This window comes from Amborella trichopoda, chromosome 2 (assembly GCF_054954075.1).
Source record: "Amborella trichopoda isolate Santa Cruz 75 chromosome 2, AtrichopodaSantaCruz75HAP2 v2.0, whole genome shotgun sequence".
Classification (NCBI taxonomy): Eukaryota; Viridiplantae; Streptophyta; class Magnoliopsida; order Amborellales; family Amborellaceae; genus Amborella; species Amborella trichopoda.
Window position 1 is genome coordinate 50,025,086 of NC_142337.1, and position 26,100 is coordinate 50,051,185.

The 26,100-nt window shown below is 36.8% G+C and overlaps 1 protein-coding gene across 1 annotated transcript; it reads right to left on the reverse strand.

The window, feature by feature from the left end:
* Positions 1 to 1,296: 1,296 nt before the first annotated feature.
* Positions 1,297 to 21,342, reverse strand: AGD5 (ARF-GAP domain 5). Its single transcript, XM_006841740.4, has 11 exons — positions 21,185 to 21,342; positions 20,205 to 20,263; positions 16,554 to 16,644; positions 9,567 to 9,621; positions 9,347 to 9,437; positions 8,884 to 9,097; positions 5,320 to 5,518; positions 4,579 to 4,760; positions 3,105 to 3,368; positions 2,679 to 2,737; positions 1,297 to 1,902 (listed from the first exon to the last, which is right to left on the reverse strand). The coding sequence occupies exons 1-11, from the start codon at positions 21,233 to 21,235 to the stop codon at positions 1,698 to 1,700; spliced, it is 1,470 nt and encodes a 489-aa protein (XP_006841803.1). The 5' UTR covers positions 21,236 to 21,342; the 3' UTR covers positions 1,297 to 1,697.
* Positions 21,343 to 26,100: the final 4,758 nt, after the last annotated feature.

Sequence of the window (26,100 nt, forward strand, 5' to 3'; positions counted from 1 at the left end):
TATTGGTTGGAAGTATAGACATTTATCAGAATCGAGTGGTTACTTTCAACCATGTATATAATATAAGGAGGGGAATGATAGTGGTTACTTTCAACCATGTATATAATATAAGGAGGGGAATGATAGGGCTGACTATTTAGCAAAAGGGCACATGTTGATTGTATTTTTATATTTCCTTTATCTTTGTAACCACATCTCTATTTATTGATAATCAACTTGTCAAAAAGGAAAAAAGTTACGCAATCATGATTTTGGTGGACAATCTAAGAGACTTGTATATCTTCAATTGCTATTATTATGCTTGTAACCATATCCCGCATTTTGAAAGATTAAATAGACCGAAAAGTGGAAAGTTTGAGTTTACAAGATGACGAGCGACCTCTCTCTCTCTCGCACTCTCTCTATTAGTTAGTAATTCCTTTAATTTCCAAGTTCAGTGGGCCATGTATTAAGTTGCTTGGGCAACTATTGAGTTGACTTGCTTCGTCTGTGTTGTGGCATTAGTCGGTAACGAGACAACTGGACTCTGTGTGATGCATTAAGGAAAAAGTTCGTATAAGGTTGACACCTTCAAATGTAGAATTAAGGTGCTCTTCTAAAAATGGTTGTTTAGTTGGAATAACATCTAAATGACCATCCCGACAACAGGATGTATAAATACAAAAGAAAAGATTTCTAAATCTTAAAAATAGTACATCTTGCAATGTATTATCTAGACCGTCCATTTTCAAGAGCTTCGTGCCTTCATAGATCTGCTCAATTTGAACTTCTCTAATTGAAAATTTTATAGTCAGAATCCAAACTGGTCAATGTCTTTTTCAGTTAACATGGTCAACATTCTTTTCTAGCACTTGTAATTTTGGTCCTCCTTTTTTTCTTTTGTTCTTTTTTTACGCCCCTTCTTGCATCCAAAACCAAACGAATCTGGATTTTGTTAGCCATTTGTTGGCATTTTGCTAAGGGATAGATGGAGGACCTTGAAACACAGTGTCAGAAGGTTAGCGGTTAGTGGAAAGGGAACTAAACACATGAATGAAAATAAGAAGTGTGAAAGTCAATGGGAAATGGAAGAAAAAATCTGAAACTAGAGTGTTTTAAAACATGGATCGGGTGGCAGAGTTGGTCACCAGCAACGCTGATCAGGATCAGTAATTCCTATCTGGATCGGCCAAGTCGCCGGGGTCAAATAACAAAAGAACAAAATATAATAATAATAATAATGAAAAACAGTGGAAATTCCACTTGTCACCAAGAGGCCCCAAAGTATGGCTTCTTGATTATCAATCATGTGCTCTGTTCACTTGTAATCATCCTTTTTTAGCACTCAAATTGGGTTGTATCTATGTTACAATGAAAATAAGTCTTGGCAATCTAAACAAAAAGCCATATACTGATCCCACAACGAATAAACACCAACAATGTACACCATGAAATGCCGGCAAATTAACCCAATTTTCATTCCCCATCTACTAATACATTTGAAGCAATCGGAATAGAAAACTGACCTGCCTCTGAAAGGACCTAAAACAAGCAAAAAAAAAAGTCAAAAGAACCCAAGACCCACCTGCTTCTATCGTGATCCCAAAAGAGGAGACAACCCAACATCCCATTTTATCACAATCCTGAAAGAGGAGAAAGAACCACAGTGCCCACAACTATGGTAGATTTGATGAAAGATGGTATCAAGAGCCTGGTAGCTAGTGTTTCGGAAACATGCCTTGGGTCAATGATGAGAAATCATAGTCTTTAGTTGATTGAGCAGGCGAGCCAGCGGCAACAGGTGAAGCAGAAGGTGGCCTCATGTTGCTCCCATTAGAGTTGGAAGCAGGGGATGCACCCAAGATACCCGTAGACCAAGCTGGTCCGCCAGAGCTGGGCATTGCAGTGCCCATATTATACATGCTGCATAGAAAAAGGTATAAGAACTAAGTTTCTCTACATATGTTTGTGTACAGTATGCATGTGCGTGTGTGGGATTGTATATTATGGTACATGTATCATGCCAAAACTGTGGCATACAATCTCCACTGTCCATCTTCTGTTCGAGCAGACAGCATCAGACTTAAGCAGGCTCAATTTTTCTTTTGGTATGGATGGTGGAGGAGACATGTATCATAAGATACTTCCCATATTTATGTGTCGAATTCCAAAACGTTTTCAACTAGGAGAGCAAACCAAATTTCAGATTTAGACAAACTTAGACCAACTCCATCCATCCACCATGCAACATCGAGTTAGGAGAATTGGCCAAGATTTAGATCTTTAGTTGAGATTCAGACTCAAAAGTTCAAAAGAAAATTAGACTTCTGTTACATGCATCAGAAGAGCACTTATTTGAAACATCTGTTGATTTTGGCAAGGACCCATAGAAGATCCATCTAAAACTCAAATCTCCCAAACTAACATAGTCGTAGATCCATGCTTAAAGAAAGGATTAGTTCATTCTACCCAATCCCAGTTTTAGGGTTATGATAATAACTAGCCTCATGAATCATTGGGCGCCAATGCCAGCAGAGAATAATACCTTCCGAGGCCTCCACCTAAGAGTTCTGCTTCTTAATTACGAGCACAATCAAATTTTGTTTTTCTTTTGCCAGTTTCTGTTTTCCTTTTATTATTTCTGGCCATTGGCCACAAGCTATCTACAACGGGAAATCTAATATTGAGAAAAAGAATACCTTGTCGTAAACAGAGGGTTTGTATTCCCAAAAGAATTTGCAGGTGAGTTGTTTAACATCTGACCACAGGACGAGAGAACAACATGCCATGTAAATGTTAGTTAAATAAAATGAAAAGTTCCCAACCTAATAAACAGAGCATACTTTGCCTGGGGACCATTTTTAGTTAAGGCAAACAAGAGAGAGAATTCACAAAATATGGGTTCTAAGTGACAGAAAACGAATTGCTTTCAAGCAAATAACAGAGAATTGAATTTAAATAAAATGAATACTAAACAACTAAAACAGGTTCAATTCAAGCAAATATGGAAGTATCAATCCAAAAAATGGGTTCCAAGAACCTGAAACCAGGGAGCATTTTAAGTGAGAGAAACAGAGACAATACAAGAAATGGATCCTAAGCAACTAGAGTTCATAAAAAAGTGCCTGATTTGACGTGTGTTGGTCATTCTGTACAGAAGTTGGCATCTGCACTCCTTGAGCACGAAAATTGAGATTTGGCCAGCCTTGTAAAGGTGAGGTTCCCCCAAGTAAGTGGGTGTTGTTAGAATCAGGTAGAGGGTACATTCCGGAAGGTGTTGATGCCCCCCCATTAGTTGATCTTGCTGCAGCAGCCATGAGTAGAGATTGCTGTTGGGCCAAGAAAGCAAGCTGCTGCTGATGGATGGCAAATGGTGATACCATATTTGACTGCAGAAACCAACTGAAGAAAATGAGATATCAGGCATTGTAGCCTCAGCTTACTTGTACGAAATGTTTAGGGTAAACTATGAGAGTGTCAAGGCTTCTTCAAAGATAGTTCCAGAATTTCTCACAGTTTCATCCAAATTCATCAATCCCTGAATTAATTTATAAAAGTTATTACAAAAAATATGCATATTTGATGAAAAAACAATGTAGATAATACAAATTTCTCTCTGACATTGAGAGTAGGTTTGTTACTGCATGGAGCAGTAGGCAGTGACAGTTTACCGAAAAAACACAGTAGTTTGCACACACACGTGTAATTGGTGCATGTGTAGCCCACTCTCATGTGCTACTCATGTGGGTCAAACACAAAAGGCGTAATTCCTCTTTAAGACACCCAACAAACACAAATGATTCCCTCTCTCTCTCTCTCTCTCTCTCTCTCTCTCTCTCTCCTTCCATAGCCATATTCAGAATTCTCAATCTCCTTCCATAGCCATATTCAGAATTCTCAATACAGTAGCACTCCGTTCCTCTCAACTTTCCAAACTGAATAATTCAGATTTTTTTCCAAAACAAGCAACTAAATTCACAGAACAGAAAATGAGATATGGGTTAACGAGGGTAGTTGCGCTATCATTTTCTGAATGCTGGGATCTTTTTGTCATATATTTTAGAACCTTGGGTTTGTTTCTTCACTAGCAAAAAACTGGTGCTTAGCTCTACCTGTTGGCTAATCCAGAAAACCAAAGTTGATTTTCTGAACTCAGGTAGTCAGGTAGTTTCTATCCAATTATCATTTAAATAAAGCAATCATGCATTGATCTCTGCTGGTTTCAGTTGTAGAATATCAATCACACCTTTGTGACTATCCTTATCATCATCCGGGCCTTATCCCAACTATTTGGGGTCGACTACACGAATCATGTTCCGCCATTCTACTTTATCAAGATTCATACCCACAGTAAGACCATAAATCATCATATCTTTCCTCACTTCTTCCATCCATATCCTTTCGGGCTTTCCCCTTGCCTAGAGCCTTCCATTTGAACCAAATCTCACCTGTGTTATATTAAGCCTACAATGCACATTGCCAGTCTACCTAAGTCTGCTTTCCCTCATCTTACCGCCTATTGAAGCCACACGTAAATTTCCTCACATCTTTATGACCATATGAAAAGTAAAATACCATGCATGGAAGATGAGATCACACCTTTTCAAAAAGACTCATAATGTCATTCTTTACATCCTTCTGGGATTTCTCAGGAACAAGCGACATGGCAGAGATTGGGGGTGAATCCTTGAACAGATCCTCAACTCCAGACATGGATTGAGGCTTATTATCAACTGGGTTGGTGAGGCTAGGTTTCTCAGTCACCTCTGTAGCGTCGGCAGCTGCAACAAGAAAAAATAGCTAACTTGAAGTTCTTTACTCCATGGTAAGGGCATATAGTTTTCTGTACTGTCTTTTTTCTTTTTTAGGAAAGGAGTTTTCTATGCTTGCTATTTAATTTTTTTGAAATATGTAGAATTTTCATTAGAAATATCACCCTAATGTTTGATTATCTCAGAACAAATTATTTTGCTGGCACTTTCTTCCTTCATCTCATATACCATTCTTCAATTTATTTTATTTATTTTTAACTAATTCTTCAATTTATTTTATTTTTTTTTAACTAATTCTTCAATTTATTATTTTTCATATTATTTGTTTACAATGATACTTGTTCCTCCATTCTTTGTGTTTTCAGGAGTGCCAACAAATAGACCCCTGAAGTCATAATAACTGCAATAATTTGAAAACAACAGATGTTAGCTTCTATTTCAAATTACTAATTATAAAAATAAAAATAAAAATACCATATTTTAAACCTTAGTTTTATTTAGAAAATCCAGAATCTTGTTCGGAAGTATGGAACCTATTAATTCACTTAGAAACCCATTTATCACTTACATTGGAATCCTGCCCACAAATTATCATCTAGAGAAGATGCATCTGAGCCATTCTCAGCTGGGGGTTCTGTGGAAAGCATATCAAAAAGATCAGTGACCACATCAACTTTCTTAGATGCAGGATCGGCTGTAGAATGATCGGTTGGTGGTGAGTCCCCTTGTGGATGGTGGACAGCTTCAGCTTTTTGTTCAGAGGGGCTCTGTTTATGCAAAGAGAACATCAGCTAATCAAAGTTCTTCCAATTCACAAATCTCGATTTGCTGATGATCAGCCAGGAATACATAGAATAATATATCAACAAGCAAACATTCAAGCAGCCATAGCTGACTGGCAAGAAAAATCACTTTTGGACATAGACAAGTAGTTCTAATTTCTAAACTGTTCACATAGAGATATTTATAGATTGTAGAAATATAGATTGTAGAAATGTACTATGGCCCTCTGCTGTTTTCAACAATGGACTAAATGGCGAAATTATCTTCTTTTTTTATAATTTCATATCAAATTTAATAGGTTCTCTGGATTTGCTTTTCCAAAACTTTCAAGCATCTCTTGCCTTTAGGAAAGGAAAAAAATACAGCAAAGGACAATTTTTTTCCCCTTTCTTCAAACATCACTATTTAGCTGACTTGTTGCTTAAATTTGACAATGACAAATACTATCTGGGTAATAGGAATCACACTGAAGGGTAAAATTATTCTCTGGAGACATTTGTTATGAAACCTATGGAAGAGATTTAGGAGAATACATCGATACAGCCAATGAATCCATCAAGTTCAGTATAGAAATCATAAGATTAGTCAAAAGTCAGAAGTTGCACCCTAGCTATATAACAGTATCAGTTTATATAAGACAACTTAAGATGTACAGAACCAAGTGCATAGGCTATATCATTAATTTAAGAATGCCCCTTCTATCTACTGCATGAGCAAATATTGGTCACTTGAGAGCCATGACAATGTTAAATAGTATGTGCTTTAAGAGATCTAGGACATATGTCCATCGAAAGGTACCCCGATAGTCCCACAGTGCTTCCTACGCCAAAATGGCTATGATTATCAAAGAAGCTCCCATCAAAGTCAAGCTTAAAAGGACCTTATGGTAGAGGTCACTGAAATTGAGATCAAGGAGATGTTCAACAACCATTCATCACACCATTTACTATTCCTGCCAGATACAAGGTCTGACTCCCTTATAATTCTAGACTGATGAATGTTCCAAGAGACAATGGCATAGAGACTCTCTAACAAGTGGCCTCACTGTCGCTTAAGGTACCACAATGAATCTGTGCGGCCCCATTGCTTCAGAAGATGGTGTGAGGGCATATCTTCCAAATCAATCAACCACTCTGTAGGGCCCAATAGCTCATGAGTAGTGTGAATCACAACAACCAAAAACAGGGGAACCCAGAAAGCCAAGAAAGAAATACCAAACAGACTTGAAAAAAGTTCAATGCAGGAAGAGATGATCCTCAATTTCCTCAAACTCGATGCAATGGATAGATTGTTTTACTTTTAAAATGTGTGTGTCTGTATCAAATGTAGACACAACTAACCATGTGCCTACTGAATACTAAAGTTTTTTGTAAACATAATAATGTTCAAGAACTTGGCTCAGGCTCGGGATTCAGAGCTTGCAAAAGACAAGAGTAGTCTACAGGGCAGAAACAAATATTAAAAAATAAAAATTTAAATTTAAAAAAATTGTAAAAAATAAAATAAAGTAAACTAAAAACATTTAGAGTCCAAATAACATGGAAAAAAATATAAAGCATGGAATTAAAAAAAATCGATTTATAACTAGCAATGTTCATAAAGTCGGCCGCCCGACCGTTTAGGCGGCTTTCTGGAGAAAACGCCTAGGTGCTCTTAAGGTGGTCACTGTTAGGTGCCAGAACTAGACGCCCGCCTAGGGGGTCGGGCGGCCGATTAGGCTATTGAAAAGGCGGTAAAAGGCACCTGCCTAGGCGGCCTGCAGGAGTATGGCAGAAAAACAATTCGGGTTCTTTCCCCGAAAAACAATTTTAGCTAACTTTAGAGTGAGAAACAACTTGAAGAAAACTAAATTTGAAGATTTTTTGCAAGATCGAATTTTTTTCGAAATCCTCGAATAGTCACAATATTAAAGGATATTCAACCCCAATATTTTTTAGGCTTATAGGAGTTGTAAAAGGGGAGATTTGGGATCCCAAACATTTCGGTTTGGCCCGAAATCGAGTCCACTTCAAGAAGGTTGGTATATTTCAATAGTTTTCATTACGTTTTGTACTTTTTTCCCTTAATGTTTATTGTCTAATGATGTTATTTTTTGCTATTTGTATTTTTTATTTTATATTTTATAATTGTATGTGTAATGTGTTTTCTCAATGTATGATTCATAAAGCATAATTATTTTATTAGTTAGTTTAATATTTGCTTAATGCTTATTAAATAATTGCATGTGATATTCTTTTTCGATTTTGTGTTATATCATTGCAATTTTGATGTGTATGGTTTACCAAGATTTAAGTTTTTGGCTTAATAAGAAGCCAATACATTAAAGGGTCAATGTCACTTCCTATTTGTAATAAGAAGCCAATACCTACAAAACTTACTTATTGGGGGAGGTGTGGAGGATCCAAATTTTAAAAAAAAAATCATCAGCTTTTTTTGGGTCTGGGGGCCTGCCTGGACGGCCCAGCCCCCCACCGCCTAGGCGGCAACCTCCGACTCATTGAACATTGATAGCTGGAGATATTTCAGAAAAATCCCAAAAAAAAAAAAAAAGAGGAAAATATGAAAATAGGGCATATGACAAGCAACATTTACAAATCACAAAAAACATTAAAATTACATATAAAATATTTATACAGTGATTTTACAATTCATCATAATTTTTATGATTTATTTATTTTCTAAATTTATATATAACCCGAATATTTACCCGAGTATTGGCTTGGCAAGGAGCCGAATCCGAGTCAACCCAGCCAAGTTCTTGAACACTGACTGTAAGGATAATCTTGTCAATCTATAAAATTTGCAAAGATGAATGGGGGTTATGTTTCTAATTACTGAAAACAGGGCAAATATACCTCAGTGACTTAATTTCTGGAAACAACCAAATGGGAGAAATATCAGAGGCATCAATTTCTTAAAGGCAACTATTAAAATGAGAAAGTCATAACCATTTGAAAATTGAGAACAAACTAAAGGTCACCATAAATCATGTTGTGCATACTAAATTCCCACAAAAATACCATGCCATAAAAAGCTACATCCTGAAATCCAGATGCTTGCAAGCAATATTGCTTAATGTGTGTGTGTGTACCTCTAGGAGAATGCTTGTATACGTTTGTGCATGCATGAACTTGCATGCAAGTGTATATATGTATTCACATACATATATGTTATGTGTTCGTACATATTTGTGCAGCCATATGTGTACATATATAACATATCTATGCACAGGCCCCTATACATAGCTATAGCAATGGACAGAAGGAAGATAGGTGAAGATCCAAACATGAAAGAGTGGACAAATAAAGAATAGAGAGAATAGCAAAGAAATTACTAAGAATCCATTCACCTGGTCAGTTTTTCTGGAAGATCCTGAAGTTTGCTCTTTTGCAGTGTGAGCTGGAATGCTCTGAGCCTCTTCAGTAAAATGATCACGATTGTTTGTATTACCATAGGCACCTTTGTCAACAGGTCTCTGTCTAAAACCAGAGCCCTTCTCTCCCTGCACTTTCGAAGCAGGTTTTGATGGCGGATCTCTTGGAACCCATCTCTTCTCTTCGTACCTAACAAACCACACAAGTCATGGAATAATGAAATAAACTATAGTTTTTTAGTGATGGAATTCAAAGATCAATACCACAATTCAAAAAAATAACATCAGAGTAGTTGTATTTTATAGAGCAAACAGTTATCCCCAAATGACCATTTCTGGATAACTATACGTATTACATTATAATATCTGAGCCCACTCTTTATGGTGTATGCATGCATGCAGCAATGAAACAAGTAACCATTTCCTAGGAGAACCATACTTCGCACGAATGAAGTTCTCAATCCCAACTCTATCGTAATGAGGAGGAAGTTCTGCTTCCCAGTAACTATTCGCCTTTTCATTTCCCATTGCTACAACAAAGAAACCAGAAAGTTAAATCAAGAAATCTAATGTAAAGAGGTGTTTTCCAAAGTTACATGCAATTTAACTTCCTAAAATGGCATTGTACTTGAACATAAGAAAGGATTATCCGAACATACTTTGAATAAATGCCACCTGCTCGGGAAGCCATGTATCCAGTGTAGCAGATCGTACCTACATAATATATACAGTAGACAAGCAATCACTCATGTGGCAGACAAATTGAATGAAAGCAGATACCTAACTGTGCACCGTATCATACCCTATAGTTGACATATTATTGTAGAGGACCTAATTCAATCACTACAATGATTTAAAAGACAAACATAGGAAGTGATACAACTACTTTCTATATAAAATTTTGAAAATATAGAGAACAAGACTAGATTTTCCATGCAATTAAAGTCAAAAGCTCTACAAATGGATTACATAAATTCAGATTTCAAAAGTAGAGATTGAAAAGTAAATAGATTCGCAGTAGGATACAATTACCAATGTCCTCGCTGGAAAATAGGAGCTAAGTGCAATCACTTTGAACCATAAATACCAACTATTCTTAAGTCTACTACACTTTCACACATTCAAACTTAAAAACTTACTCAGATAACTCTTAAATATGGCAGTAAATATATTAAAAATATAAAAAAGTACTACGCGTATAAATATATCAATATTCAGACCTGTTTTCGATAGGTTAACATCTGATATTATACTATTTCAAGATTTAGCATTCCATATAGTATGGCAAATGAACCAAAAGTATGATGTTTTGTATTTATGAGGCCCATAAGAATATCAGGAATAACTAACACACAAGCCCGAGACAGAATTTGCAGTTGATAACTCATTATACCTTCCAGTTATTAAAGTTCAATATTTAATCTGAGAAATTTGAGTTTTTTCTCCCACACTCAATGGTTTATGAAAGCCAATCCAACTCTGTGCTACCTACCAGCTTCTAGCTGTGTCCATCTACATGCATAGACTGGGGGGCAGATTGCAGGCCAATACCCTTATAGGGTTGGCCTTAGGACAATTTAGTGGACTCCTCTAGTCTAATAAACAGCATGAAAGGATGATATGTCAGGGTGTGCTTACCCTTTTTGGCCAATCAACACCATTGCATCATATTTGCACGGCAAAGTGCCCAGATGAATGACATGTGTATATAACCTCCAATGAATCCAAGACAGAAGGGTTCGAGAGACCTATCTCAGAACAAGAAATCCAAAGGATGGTGGCCGAGCTGGGGCAGAAAAAAGTGCTGGGACCCAACAGCTTCCCTGTTGTTGTTTTCCAGAAGTTTTGGATACCTTGGTTCACGATATCCTCGCTTTGTTTGTAGAAATCTTCCACAAGAGGCACAATAAACGGGGTTACCTTCATTGCCCTTATGCCTAAGGCAAACAGAGCCCAAGAACTGAAAGATTTCGGGCCGATCAGCCTGTTAAACAATTGCTATAAAATACTTTCCAAGGTGCTGACCACTCACAAGCGTATGCCGCAAACAGATGTGGGCTAGACTAATCAGGCTGGCTCCCCAGTGGCACTGCATATGCACATGGCTCTGGCGCTTGGAAGGGGATGGTTTGGCCGTTGGCATACCTGCAGTTTACCTCAAATATAAGATTCAAGATCAGAATTTGGGATAGGGTTAGAATTGGTGGATTGGGAAAGCACTTAGGCTTCATTTTTCCACAACTATCCTATATAGCAGCTGATCAAGAGGCCACAGTAGCCCAATTCTATGAAATCACCAGAGAGCAGATGTGGTGTAGTCTCCAAGATTCAGAGTGAATCTTAGGCCCTGTTTGGATATCTGGAGAAGCATCTCCTAGAGAGATGACTACCCAGAGAGATGCCTCTCCTTTAACAAGTCTATCCTAGAAGATGGTTGTAAGGTTTTTAAATAACATCTACAAAAGAACCGGAGAGTCGCATCACCACTGTTTGGCTCATCTAGAACATACATTTCTCATAAATTGATTATATCCAAGTATTTAATTTTATTTTTTTCTCATTCTTGTTAAGTTAAAATAATTCTATACAAAATTGAATATTTTTTATGCAATTTTATACCATTTTTTTGCTCCCTCCCTCCCTCCCTCCCTCCCATATATAAATATGGTCTCTCTCTCTCTCTCTCTCTCTCTCTCTCCCCTTCCCCCTCCCTCACATATCTGAGTATGGGTTCAAAAATTAACAAAGATCTTAGTTGGGTGAGGCCACCATGTGTGAAGGCTGATGCACCACGCAAGGAGCATGTTCGGTCAGGACTTCGATAAAATTCCTTTCACTAGAAATTGTGGAAAGAATATTCCTTATATCTCCTTGTCCATTCTCCATTTCTATCGAAAGGAAATCACATTCGGTTGCACAGTTACAATTTCACTCTCCAAAAAACAGGGTAGCTTATGGTGACCTTTAATTCTTTCTATAACACATTTTCTAACTGAAAGCCTTTCACCCATACTTATACACTTTGACATGATTTGAAATTTAGGCATTTTGTGGATATGGACATGAATTTTTAGAATAATGCAAAGTGCGTATTTTGTAATAGTGATATTTTGGCAAAAGGATACTACATGATCTGGATCAGTATCTTTAACAAACAAATGTGGGTACATGATATTGTGGTATTATATGAATTTGAGAGAAAAAAGTGGGTGCATGGCCAATTTATGTGAGAGAAGACATGACAACCATGTCTTAGCTGGTTTCTAATTTCATGTCAACAAGAAAGAGAAAAAAAACAAATTTGAAGACGTTTATGTTTGGCTACTTGGACACTGGATGAGAGAGAGAGAGAGAGAGCAATAGTGCCTTGGAGGCATGTCAGCATAATGCTACTCTAAAAACAATAAACTAAAATAGGAAAGAGAAAGATGGATAAAATGGGGAGACAGAGAGAGAATGTTATCAGAAATGGTATAAAAAATGGCATTGATTAAAGGAGGAGAGTGAAAACCCCAAAGGAAAGTAAAAATGGCCTGTAACATTCTGTTACAGCTTTAAATCTAAATAAGTAAAATAAATGGAAAAGTGGCTGAATAGGTACTTCATAGCCAAGCTTCTTGGAGCTAGATGTCCTCTTCCTTGCAAGAAAGAAAGAGGAGCAAGGAGCAGGGGAGGTGCTTTTGCTTGGCTAGAGAGAGAGAGCTTTGCGTGGCAAGAGAGAGAGAGAGAGATGTTCTTTCTGCAACCTATGGTAGACAGCGAGAGAGACAAACAGGGGGTTCCTGCTAATATGGTGGAGTCACCTTTTTTATCAGGCTATATCCCTTCAGGATAAATTAAGATTGAAATTTCGGCTTGGGATGGAGATGGCTTTCTTGAAGAGGCATCTTCCAACTTTTTTCAAGAAGAACGGTCCCCTCAAATTTCGGCCCAAATTAGGGAGATGCCGCTCCACAGCGCCTTTGGGAGCCAAACACGGGAGATCGACGATCTTCATAGAGAGACCTCCTGGAAATGCATCTCCAGGTATCCAAATGGGTCCTTAAGGATAACAAAATTCAAGATATCGCTGCCCCATGCAATACCTTAAGATCCTTAATTATCTCTCACTTGTGGAGGGAAGGAGGGTCTGAATCCTGAGATTGACTGCCAGTGGTATTTTTCACTGTGGCTTCTTTCTAACATGTTCTCAATGCTCCAACCCTCCCTATTGAAGCGCTAATAAAACTTGGTATTCTGCTGCCCCTCTGAAAATACAAGCTTTTAACTAGGTGATCCTAGTCAAGACGGCATTCATTTCTGACCAGCTGCATCGGAGAGGCATCCCACTGCACACCGATTGTGCTATGTGTAACGAGGACAAGGATATGAAAGACCACCTTTTCTTACACTGCAAAGTGTGGAACAGTATTTCGGCCTCATTGCTGATGTGATTTGACTGGTTTTGGTTGATCCCCAGTCAGTTGAGCTTTATGGCTTTTGTCTTACCCCCTTTCCCATCCTCACACCTGTTTATTTGGTGAGCCACATTCTGGAGACCATCTGGCCCATATGGTTGTAGCGAAATGACAAAATATTTGAGATTCGTAAGAGGATACCAACTGTGTACTTGACCACATAATTACCAAGGCAATTTTTTGGGCTAGAAATCACAAGATATATTTCTCAATGGAGAACTTCATGAACAATTGGCAATCCATTCTCTACACTGAGTCCAAGCATACTCATCACTCCAATCTCTGGACCCCTCCAGAACCTGGCGTGATCAACTAGAATTCCGATCATTTCTCTCTTCAAAACCATGGCCATACGGGATCAGAGGTCCTTTAGAGACTTCTCTAGTCATGTCTTGCTCACATTTAAGGGTCCTACAGGGACTGCAGATAGAACCAAAGCTGAGACAATGGCCTTATTGGAGGGACTTACTAAGTTCAAAAGAAACTGGGCACCTTCCATTTTGTGGAGAGGGCCTGAGGGACACCTAAAACATTATTTCATACCAAGAACCACCCCTGTTCCCTGGATATTAGAGATGATTTATAACCAAGTGTTACAGTCACCAGTTCACTGCAATTAATCTTTAAGCACTCATGGATGGAAGAAAATGCAGAGGCAGACAGTTTGGCTAAGCAGGGAGCTGTGGGTGAGGCTTTGGCCATCCACAGACTGCTATTGCGGGACAATCTGGGTTGTTCTTGATTCTCTCTCTTCTCTCCTTTCTCATTTCCACTCCCTCTCTTGCTTTTTCAATCCCTCCCCCGCCCCCCAAAACCCCCCCCCCCCCCCCCCCCCCCCCCCCCCCCCCCCCCCCCCCTTCCCCAACCCAAAACTCCCTGCTTGCAGGTTAACAAGAACAAATATCAGGCTCGCAACTTCTGTGCCCAGATGCATGAAATAAGCCAGAAATTGAAGATTTTGGCGCCCTCAAAGTGCCAATGCTGGGTAAGCCAGTCAAAAATTGTTGACAAGGGACTACTTTGGGGGGTTGTTCTCTCTCTTCCTCTCTCCACTTATCTATCCTATCGTGTTTTTTCTCCCTCTCTCTCTATCCCTCTCCCTTTCACCACCTGTAAATCACTCTACCCGCCACCAACCCCCCCCCCCCCCTTTTTTTTTTATTTCCTCTTCTCCCCCCTCTTCTATGTCAAGGAACCATTTCGTGCCTGCATGCCAACCAAATAAGAAGCCACAATCAGCATGGCTTTTGCAGTTCCTCATTTATGCAGACACTCAACCGGGCTCATGCATACCCTGGTGCTTGGGACCTTTGATCGAGGTTCCCCCCCCCCAAGGGGGGGCATGTTTAGCACACCCCTTTTTTGGCGAGATTCCCACATGGCGCCCAAAAGGAGGGGTGCCAATCCCTTTTTGGCAAGAAAATAGTATTAGGTGGGCTGGTAATGTGCAGAGCAGACCCAGTACAGCACCTGTTAGGAGGTGCGAGTTGGTTCAAGTGGAAGGCTGAAAAAGGGAAAGGGGTAGGCCCAAAAGGGCACAGGTGGAAGTACTGAGAAAAAACATGGGTACTTATAGCCTCACTGAGGGTATGGTCCTTGAGAGAGCAGAATGATGGACCAGGATTTGTGGAGTCGACCCCAAATAGTTGAAAAAAGGCTATAATGACGATGATGATTCCCAAATTGGGCCCCTCAACCAAGATCAGTGTCCCATATGCGGTTAGCAGTAAATTAGGCTGAAGACATGCAGATCATGACTCCAGAAGGCAACTCAGCTCAAGAGTCGTCCAATTGGAGGATTTTTTTATCCTGCTCAGAACATCTTCTTGCCTATTCTTTCGCCTTTATTCCCCTCCACCTCGTTCGCTGGATTTCTAGTATGTTCTGCATTTTTGTCATGGAATGGACAAAAAGGCCCAACACAATTCTGTATAGCGGACAGTTTTTTTGGGGTAACCAGCAAAGTCCACTCCCTCTCTTTGTTTCTTGATCATACACCTTCTCCATTCTCCCTCAGGTCATTGGCCTTGGCCATCACCCCATCACAACTTTGCACTCACAGCAACTCGTAATCTGTAATTTAAGGTTCTATAACACAATACAAGCAATTCTTTCAAAAACGGATCCATGAGAAGACATTGTGTTTCTTGATTCATCTAAGTTTACACTTGAAGGGACAGTTTAAGTTTGTCCTCAGAAATATAGTCTGGGGACTAAATCTCCTTCGAATTTTTGTGTTCGAGTACAGTACCACGTACTGATGTGGCACGCATATGGAGTCCAAGATTGCACCTGTGATATTCTTGATTTCTTGATAAGTCCAAAAAGAAACTTACTCTAGGTTAAGTTGCATGTTGAGAAAAGGACGACCGAGAGGTTTTATAAGTTAGAACAAACCATAGGTTCATACATTGCTCTTCTCAGGTTGGATCTGCCAGTGTTTGTACCAAACATGTGAAGTGGACCAGCTTTATAGTATGGGGGACATTTTTCTATGTATATGTTTTTCTATCCTTAGGAATAACAAATATACAATAGCACTAAAACAATGTAGACTCTAATCGCTATAACCTTTCTGTTTGGTTGTGATTCCAACAAAACATTTCCTTATAAGCTAAAAAATTGACCCAAGTTCCAAGTATTCCTCTGCAGTTTCCCATAGCTAATGGCACCTATAGGCAATAATAGTTTAGACAAATGAACTGTCTTTTCACACTAGAGTCATTACAGTATCAACAAGCTCCTTCACTTATATAGTTAACATTGTGAATTACCATGAAAGCTCTCAGCATCTAAGTAGATCAAAGTAAATAATTTCTTACAGATTACAAATTCGAGTGACAAAAACACCTACGATCACTTAGATATGCTATGCAATGAGATCATATCTTTTCTTCATATTAGATTACTCGACGATCAGGCCAATAAAGTCCAAGTGCACCTACAATATTATTCTAATAATTACATGGTCAGTTTGTACGCCTTGATTACAATGATATTTATGGTAAACTATGCCCTGGTATTATGAAAGCAGACAAGATAAAAATTATTTTTGCAGAGCCAGAAAACAAAAATCTCACAACTATAATATTACATCACAATTTATCAAAGAAACTAAACCATCCGATCAATCAAACGACCATAATGATTTGAAAAAGTTCTTTGTGCATAAGAAACCAAATAATTCACCTTCGATATGTGTACCCCGAGACTTCTATGAATCCCAGAACATTGCATGCATATGAAGATTCCCAAGTTCACACTTGCCCATCGTGGACCCCTGCACAAAAGTAGAAGCTATGTCTAATTACATATTTCCAACAATTGATTATAGAATAAGGTCAGTAGTTCCCTATGAGGAAAATAACGACAGATTATTCACCAGGTGCCTAAATGGGATAATTTTTTGCACATTCAAGTATTATCATATAATGAGTGTCACAAACTCATAATGATATCGAAATCCATATTTCAAATGCGCAAGCATAGATCACAACTTCTGATACCGAATATGTCCCCTCCCAATTTAGAAAGAATGAAAGTCAGATTACGAGCTACAATTTGACTTATTTCGTTTCCAATAACTCGATTAACTGAGGCAAACCACTAGTCACCAGACACATTTTAGAAAATCCACATTAAGCTGTTTCTAAGCTCACCAACATCCAAAACATATTACGTTTCCCTCCCATATAACTTGGCAAATGCTTAGGAAAACTAAGGTGCTACAACCAGCTCGAATTGAACTACCCAAACAACTTTAAAAGCCTATGATCCTTACTAAAACGCTAACATCAATAGTTGTAAAAGATTCATGTCAAGAGGTCAATGAAACTTTAAAGCCTATGTATCCAAGAGTCGGAAACAATGCAGTAAAAATCGAACTAGGTGACATCCAATGCCGCCTCGAGGAGCAGCGTACTTAATCCACCTGACCAAGCCAAGTAAGCCCCTCATGAGGCAGGCGCCTGGTGCTTCGAACTCCTGCACCCTAAATGGCCCAACTTCACACAGATGCAAAAGTTTCCTTCGGTAGAGGTTTTTTTTTTGAGAAAAGTTTTTTTTTTTTTTGCCTTAGGTAGAGGTTATTCTTTTAAACTATCCATGTCCCGCACATGCACACACTCCTACGAACATGCGCATGCAGACACACACTCTAAATGGCCCAACTTCCCACAGATGTAGAAATTGTCTCAGATAATGGTTAATTCTTTTAAACTAGCCATTTCCCACACATGCGTGCGTGCACGCACGCACGAGCGCGCATGCACACACACACACTTCATTATTTTTTGTTTAGAGAAAAGCAGACTTATAGTCTGACTAAGGGTATGGCCTTTGATAGAGTAGAATGGCAAAACAAGATTAGTATAGTCGATCCCAAATAGTTAGCATAAGGCTCGGATGATGATGATGCTTGGATTAAGCCAATAATACTATCACCAATGTATCTTTTCCAATACCTCTTTCCGCTGATAGTATAAAAATACTTATAAGAAATCATTCCACGTGCTTTTATGCTGCAAAGTTTTTTACCCATGCAAATGAGGCATGAAGCATTGAGAGGCCCTGATAGCAATCCTAGGGTATCCTTTTACTCCCGAAATCACATGAATTTCAGACTTATCTTATATTTTCGTGCAAAGATCCCCAAATTTTCAAAGTCCTCATGGCAACAGAGGTATATAATGTATTGTCTTGGTCTCCCTTTATCCTTCCGAGTGTTAATAGCAATGGTTTTGAAATGTGTTCACTATTTAGGTACAAATATTTTCTTTTCAAAATATCAAAACAAGGTCCCATGCAAAACTGGTTCCCTGAAACAATCACATTATAGTGGCCCAAACAGAGGCAATAAACCTTCATTCATATCATAGAAAGGCTTGTAACAAAGATATCCCAACAATCCATCAATTAGTTGAATGAAATAGGACAATTTAAAACCATCTTAAGGTATCGAAACTTGGATCGACACTAACAAAAGCAATGAAGTGTTGGCCCAGGCTAAGTTAATTGCATGCCCCTTCCAGAGACCAAACAATGAAGAGTGCAAGTGAAAGCTGGAAGAAAATCTTCAATTGTCCACTTTTTTTGTATTTAAAATTGGCATTGTCTGCAAGGAAACCATTTACCTTTTGTACAAGGAGGTCAAAATCATTCTTGTCCTTTAAATTTCAAAATGGGTGGTTATTCCAAAAAACATATTCTCGGACTTCAAGCCATCCAATTTAACATCTAATAGAGTGGGAGTAGTTGTGACCTTCTTGTACAAAAGTAAATGGTCTCTTTGTAGACAATCCCTCTAAAGTTAACAAAATTATGCAATGGGTTTCACTACTATTGACATTTCAACCTTTTGCATAACAGTTCATTATTGTCACAAAATAGATAGTTTCTGCTACGAAAGTTTCACTAATTGATCTAGAAATCCAAATGATATCATTAATCGATGATACCATAAATGTTCAAAATGGCGGAGGTAGCCGCCTAGACGAGCACCCAAACACAAAGGCAGTGGTTTGTGTCACTGAGGGAAGAGGTGGGGCCATATGTTCTATGTGTATGTGTTTGTGAATGTGTGCGTGTATGTGTTTAGTGTGTGTGTGTGTGTATGTGTGTGTGTGTGAGGTCTCGCATGAAACTCTTAAAGATCATCCTCTTTCTTTCTTTTTCTGTTTTTTTTTTTGGATCTGTATTTGTGAGAGAGAGGTCTCAAACACTTGGAGGATATGGAGAGAGAGAGAGAGAGAGAGAGAGAGAAAGCAAGTCTGTGAGAGAGAGGGACCTTGCATCGAACACTTGGAGGCCATGCCATCTTCTTCTTTTTCTTCTTCTTACATTGAAAGAGGGAGCATATAGGTCCATGTGTATCTTAGTGTGTGTGTGTGTGTGTGTGTGTGAGAGAGAGAGAGAGAGGCCGTGCATCGAACTCTTGGAGTCCTTCTTCTTCTTCTTCTCATATGTAGAGAGAGCACATGGACCCAAGAGAGATAGAGAGAGAGAGAGAGTCCATCTTTTTTTCCTTTTTTTTTTAATTTAGGGATACCTGCCTAGGAGCCCGCCTAGACCCCACCGCCTAGGCGGTTTCTTGGCCAGGCCGCCTAGGCAGCAAGGTGGCTGAATTTTCGTTCATTGGAGACCATGCATAAAAGGATTCATGATTCATTTGTACAGTACGTATCCATGCGGGAGGCTACATTAGAGCTCTTGGCAAGTGGCCTGGTTGGTGGTATGTGGGTGTAACATCCCGCAATTGTGCATTCGAAATTTCGAACACCATGGGGCCATATCGCTCACAAGGTCGGTATAAGCTTTGATCTAACCCGAGAATATTATATTCTTCTGTGCCAATTTTGTGCACTCCAATTTTGCAAACTTAGACAGCTCTTTTTTTCTAAGAGGGCAAACTAGATGACTCAGCAGGCGTTAACAAAAAAATAATTTCATGATAGGTGCCGTAAGCACTGTAGCTTAAAAACCAGATCCTACAGATGGAACAAACATATATTTGACCAACAATGTAAAACATACGGCCTATCCACATTGTTCTCACGTGACTTTAGGGACCGCATAAAAGGCTAAAAGATTAATACAAGTTCGATAAAGAAATGGCATCACATTCATAAACATCTAGCATAGAGAGAAATTGAAAAAGAAATGGTCATAAACAAATATTACTTCCACAAATGCTACATATTCAGGAAGCATCACACCATACTGAAATTTTTAGGAATCAATTACCAATTAGGCAATAATCTAATCATGGGATTCTAGATAATCAAACCAAAATTCATAATTAATAGCTACTGCAGCTCCTGATATGAGAAAACATATGCTTACTTGCTCTTACAATCCACGCATTCCCTGTTCTCTGGCAGTTTTAGGAGCCCCTCCAATATCTAAAAAGAACAATACCCAAAGAATAATTAATTCTAAGTTATTCAACTTAAATTTGAGAATCAATAAGCTTTATCTGCTCAAAACGCAAAAAAGCTCTCTCCAAAAACCTCCGAACACCATGAAATATGAAAATAACAAAAACATAGAAGATTGAGCCCCATAAAGAATCCCAGGAAAATGAAACTGGCCAACATAAAACAAATTAGTAACAGATGTGGGCTTCTAATATGACAAAGTTAACAGCTTGACCTGAAAAGATCCCTGTTTCAAACTCCTATGTAACACCCTTCTCATCTTTTGGAACTTTACACATCAAATAAATCTTGACTAGATCAATAAATAGCAAATCACAAAAGCTCAAATGCAGATTTGATCATATGTTCAGCAATCTTAAATGAGAAACCTTTAATACTACATGATATGTGCAATATTTTCATAAACCCGCACAAATTCTTTCAAAACCTCATAAGATGAGATCAATAGACCCATTGGATTAAGAAAATCAGCAACTAAAATCAATTCCATTTTCAAATAATTTCGGCTCTGGCAATTTTACAGAGAGAGAGTAGGAAATCAAATGCAATACTAACAATAATTGTAAAACCAAAATGTTTTAATACTAACAATTTCCAATCTTTTTGGTAATGCTTAATACATGAAGACTCGAAAAAAACCAAGCTAATACATAAAAAACTGTAAAATAACAGTATCTGCCACTTGATCAGATTTGAAGACATACATGCCTTCCACCCATATTTTAATCAAATTCAAAATGAGAGGAAAAAAAGTAACCCAAAGTGATCAAATAATTCAATTCACATTAGTAAAATTGGGGATGACAAATGTAAAAATAAAGAAGAAAATAATACAAGGGAGAGCAATTTTACACTAATTGAAGGGAAAGGTAAATTAGGGAATACCTTCTTGTGTTTGGCATTAAGCTCCTTGGTTACAGAGGCCTTCTCGTTCATGCTTGCCTGAAATACAGAGAGATTTGGGAGCAGATGGCGAGCGAACAGAGAAAGAGGAAAAATAAATTCACCAAAAGAAATATATATGCTTTAGAGAGAGTGACAATATGAATCTAAGCTAGCCTGTGTCTGACTTTAGAGGCATTTGTAGGAGAAAATGACTATAAACCCCATCTGTCTTTCAAATGTCCCAGATAAAATGTTAATGCCAAATTTAGTAGCTCCTGTAATTTATTAAAAAATACATGAGGTGAACTTCATGATTTTATTTTTATTTTTTTGTTCGTATACAATTTAAAACATCTACCAAGGACACAATTGTAATAAGTAGTAATGGTCGATGGTGATACCTTTTTTATGCCACCTTTGATGCGAAGGGACAGCCAAGATAACTTCAGTTTTACTGTCAATCCTAGCTTTATTTTACTTGTAATATTTGCTATAGATCATCTTGGAATTAGGGATATGCTAATTCTAATATGGGTGCACACAATAGAAAAAATCTTTTTGATAACTTAAAATAACTAAAATGCCCCTATAAGGTATAAAAGCATTTTGATTATATTATTTTATTAAAGGGTTTTGTGAGGTGTGGTGGAGCCTGTACTCAATATTTTTTGATACTAAAATACATTTGAATTATAATACAAAATTTTTTAAGTAGAAGCATTTTTTGTCATTTGAAAGAGTAGAATGGATAGTTTTGTAAGAAAATAGTGGTATTTTATTAGTAGTTAAAAATAATTATTGCGGATGATGTCGCAAACTATATTGGTGATGTCATTGTTTAATAAATGATTTTGTTTCTATTAAAAATTTCTAGTTTACCTTTGTCTGATTACTTAAACGGAAAAATATCTCGATAGTTAGGTTTCATTTCACAATAGACCCAAAGCTTTAAAAGATATATTGAGACATAAAAATTGTAGATTTTATTTATTCAAACCTCTAAAAAGATTTTATTTATTCTAATGCTCTAAGATATTTTAAACTAATTTTTTTTAGATCAAACAAATCTAAAAAGACACGCCTTTTCTAAAAGTCATCTTTTCAAAGTTCTCTTCATCGCTTCGCACCCTTTCTCTCTCCCTCTATCTTTCCTATCTCTAACCCTTTACTCTCTCTCCTCCAAAGTTCTCTCTTTCTCTCTCCACATCCTTTTTCTCTCTCTGCCTCTTTTATCTCTAAGCCCTCACTCTCTCTCCCCCGCTTTCTTCATCTTTCTCATCTCTCTCCCCTCATTCTCTCTCGCCTCACTCTCTGTCCTCTCAACTACACAGTAAGTATACAGAGAGAAAGATAAGTATTTGGATAAACACGGTGAGAGAGTTTGTTTGGTGGTGAGAGGTTATCTGAATAAACACAAGAAATGGAGACAAAGAGGCGTTTGGATAAACATTAGAGGAGATAAATGCTTAGTGGTGAGAGGTCAGAAAAGAAATAGAAAGGTGTTTGGATAAATATGAGGAGATAGATATATTTGGATAAACACGCGAGGAGAGAGAAACTGAAATACATACCAAGAAAGATAAATAGAGAAGTTTGAGGTATATAAATGAAGAGAGAAGGGATTAGGTTTAAAAGTAGCATGTCTTTCTTACATTTGTTTAGGTTAAAAGATAGGTTTAAAGTGGCCACCGGGTTGGAAGTTATTTTTTGAAATATTTGGTTTATAAATAAATAAAATCTAAAAATAAGGGACATGTAGATATTTTCCCCACTTAAAATACTCTTAAACAAAAAGTTATTATACTATAGGATAAAGGTATTTAAATATTTAAAAATATTAAACACTTTGAAGGTCTACACCACAAGTAGTATAGCCTAACAAAACCTTTTATTGAAATATTTTTATTTTTTATTTGCACCCCTTATAAGAAATGGGCACATCTCAAAAAAAATTTCAATACAATTTATAAAGAATCAAAAAAAATATTTTCATCTATCTTGTTATTGATTATGATTGGATGGTCAGAGACTAACTTGTGATATTATGCTTGAAGCTATCCTGGTCATCTTTTTGGATCAGATAGCTAGGAAATGTGTAGCATATATAATTATCATAAATGGCATATAGAAAGGTTTCTCATTGATAAATGTATGACATGTTAAAGCGTTTGATATTTTTGATAAATTTTCTAATGCTTTATCATGAAATGGAAAATATTCCATGCTTCATATGCGTGCATATTAGGGAAAACAAGAATGGTAACGATGTCCTCCGGGAAGAATTTTAGTGCAAGTCCTTTAGTTACTGGGGTGCAGTTTGTATAGAGCCCGGCTCTAAACAATCAAAGTAAAACGCACTTCCAAATAATGTCGAGGTATGTGGTTTCAATATTAAAAAATTTTGTGATACCCTTAAAACATATGCTTATCTTTAAGTATAAAATTTAAAGCTTAAAAAATAGTAGATCAAACAGATCTATGAAAACTTTAAAATCTTGAAAATTTACGGTCTAAATATGCATTACAATATGCACCATTTTCAAAACTTGAAATCCATTTTTTTCTCATGTCTATACATCTTGATGTTGAGATGATCAATTTGATGATATTTGTGCATCAAAACAACAATCTTCTAATGAAATGTTTAATGTGAGCTCTAATTTGATTGTTTAGAGCCTCAGCTCCATATAAACTTTTTCCCTACTTAAAAGATGTTTGCTCATTGAGAAAATATTCCATTTTGGTATGTGTACATATTAGTATACTCGTACCTAACATCTATCGTCTATGGCTAGGACATGAGATGAAGGGTGGAAAATTCTTCAAATTGGGTCCGGATCCACTAGATCTGGGTTCGGATCTAAACCGTATACATCATCATATCTGGTCCAATCCAAAATATTTAGATCATAAACTATATATAGGATCCAGATCCGAATCCAAATATAGATCAACTATAATTTTGTATATTATAAAGTTAAAATATAATTTAAAAGTTAAAATATAATTTAAAAGTTAAAGTAATTATTTATATTATATATAAATTAATAATTACATAAATCATGTATATATATATATATATATATATATATATATATATATATATATATATATATATATATATATATATATATATATATATATATATATATATATATATGAGAAATGATCCTATAGGACCCTCCATCACCTATGTATGTAGGACCTCAAAGGATCACCATTAAATTTGACACGTATCTATAGAAAAGTCAAGTCCTACACCTACGTGATAACTTTTATAGAGATCTGTGCCAAGTTTAATGGTGATCATTTGGGGTCCTACACACATAGTTGGGGGAGGGTCCATTAGAATCATTACTATATATATATATATATATATATATATATATATAAATAGAGAGAGAGATAGAGAGAATAATATATATTTTTTAAAAAAATCAGGTCAGAGCCACATTAGATCCACTATACTTGGATTTGACCCGAATTACTATTTGGATCCAAATTTTATATTCGGATCCAAATATTAAATCCATATCCAGATCCGAATAAGATATGAATTTCAGATTTTGAATTCAGACCGGGTAAATTCTGAGCCCTAATGAGATGTCACCAATGTTTATAGCCCTCCTTGTTTGTTTAAGCTAAAATAGTTATTTGGACTATGTTGTCTAAATACATTATACTCGTATGAAATGTATTATTTAATCCCTTATTAAGAACATATTACATTGTATATAGTGTACACAATGTGTGCAGATGATGGTAGATCATATCGTATATTTTTTTTTTTCTTTTTTTTAAACATTAACACATGAGATCACATCATAGACCGTAGAGATGAATGGCTGCAAGGATATATCCCCATAGAGCGGCCAATGGTCGCGCTTGGGTAGGGCCAGCCTAGGCTCAGCTCTAATCCTACCAAGAAGTCCAGGGCCAGCTCTAAACCTGTTATGCCAGGCCAAGCCAAATATAATCAAAAAAATAAAATAAAAGACAAAGGAAACAAGGGTCGGGCTGGAACAAATTGGGCCAACCCTTACCCAAGCCTGACCCTGCCCTCACGCCACATTTTGTAGCCCTTGCCCTAGCTTTTTAAGGGTGGGCGTTGCCACCCCTATGGTCTCACATGCGCTCATCTATACATTATTTATGGGCAGTAAACGCATTCTAAGGAGCTATTTGGATGACATCTAATTTTATTTGCAATTCCCTATCTCATCTAAAATCAATATATTATGTACAAAATTATTTTAACTGTTGTTTGGTATGTACCTTTTATTATGTCTTATTATTTAAAATTTTAATGTTTTTAGCAGATTCTATCCATATTTAGTTATTTTTTATTAAAAACATAAGATTTTCAGCAAATTACTTTGGATAAAATAAAATTAATCATTCAAAAAGACAAATTTATATATAAAACTGCTTATAAATTTATCAAATATATGATGGACATTATCAAATAACAAATAATATATCATTAGGATTAATTTTATTGAATAACAATTTATCAGGGATAACAAGTACATTCAAATACGCCTAACTTTTTTTATGTGCTAGCTTACATTATTTTATTTTCTAAATGGATGTTAAATATTTGTTAACTTCCTAATTTTTTCTATGATGACGTGACCAGGGCACCTCTTGCTTGAAAGAATTTCTAAAGTTCAACTTGTTTGAGTTTTTTATTAAAGGTTGCGACCTTAAACAATCCAATTAAAGCGCACCTTAAAATTTTATCATAACATGTAATTTTGTTATAAAAAATTATTAATATTATCTTAAACTCTATTTTCATACATAATTAGAAAATTTTAAATTTAAAAAATGGTTAAAATCAGGTAGATCTATAAATATATGAAAATCTTGAAAATGGACGGTCTAGATAATGTGTTCCAAGATGCACTATTTAC

Coding starts and splice junctions, on each gene's coding strand:
- AGD5 (XM_006841740.4), bottom strand. CDS start 21,235: ATGAACGAGAAGGCCTCTGTAACCAAGGAGCTTAATGCCAAACACAAG. Junction 2,738..3,104: donor ACCAACACACGTCAAATCAG/GCACTTTTTTAT, acceptor TCCTGTGGTCAG/ATGTTAAACAACTCACCTGC. Junction 1,903..2,678: donor AACCCTCTGTTTACGACAAG/GTATTCTTTTTC, acceptor TTTTCTATGCAG/CATGTATAATATGGGCACTG.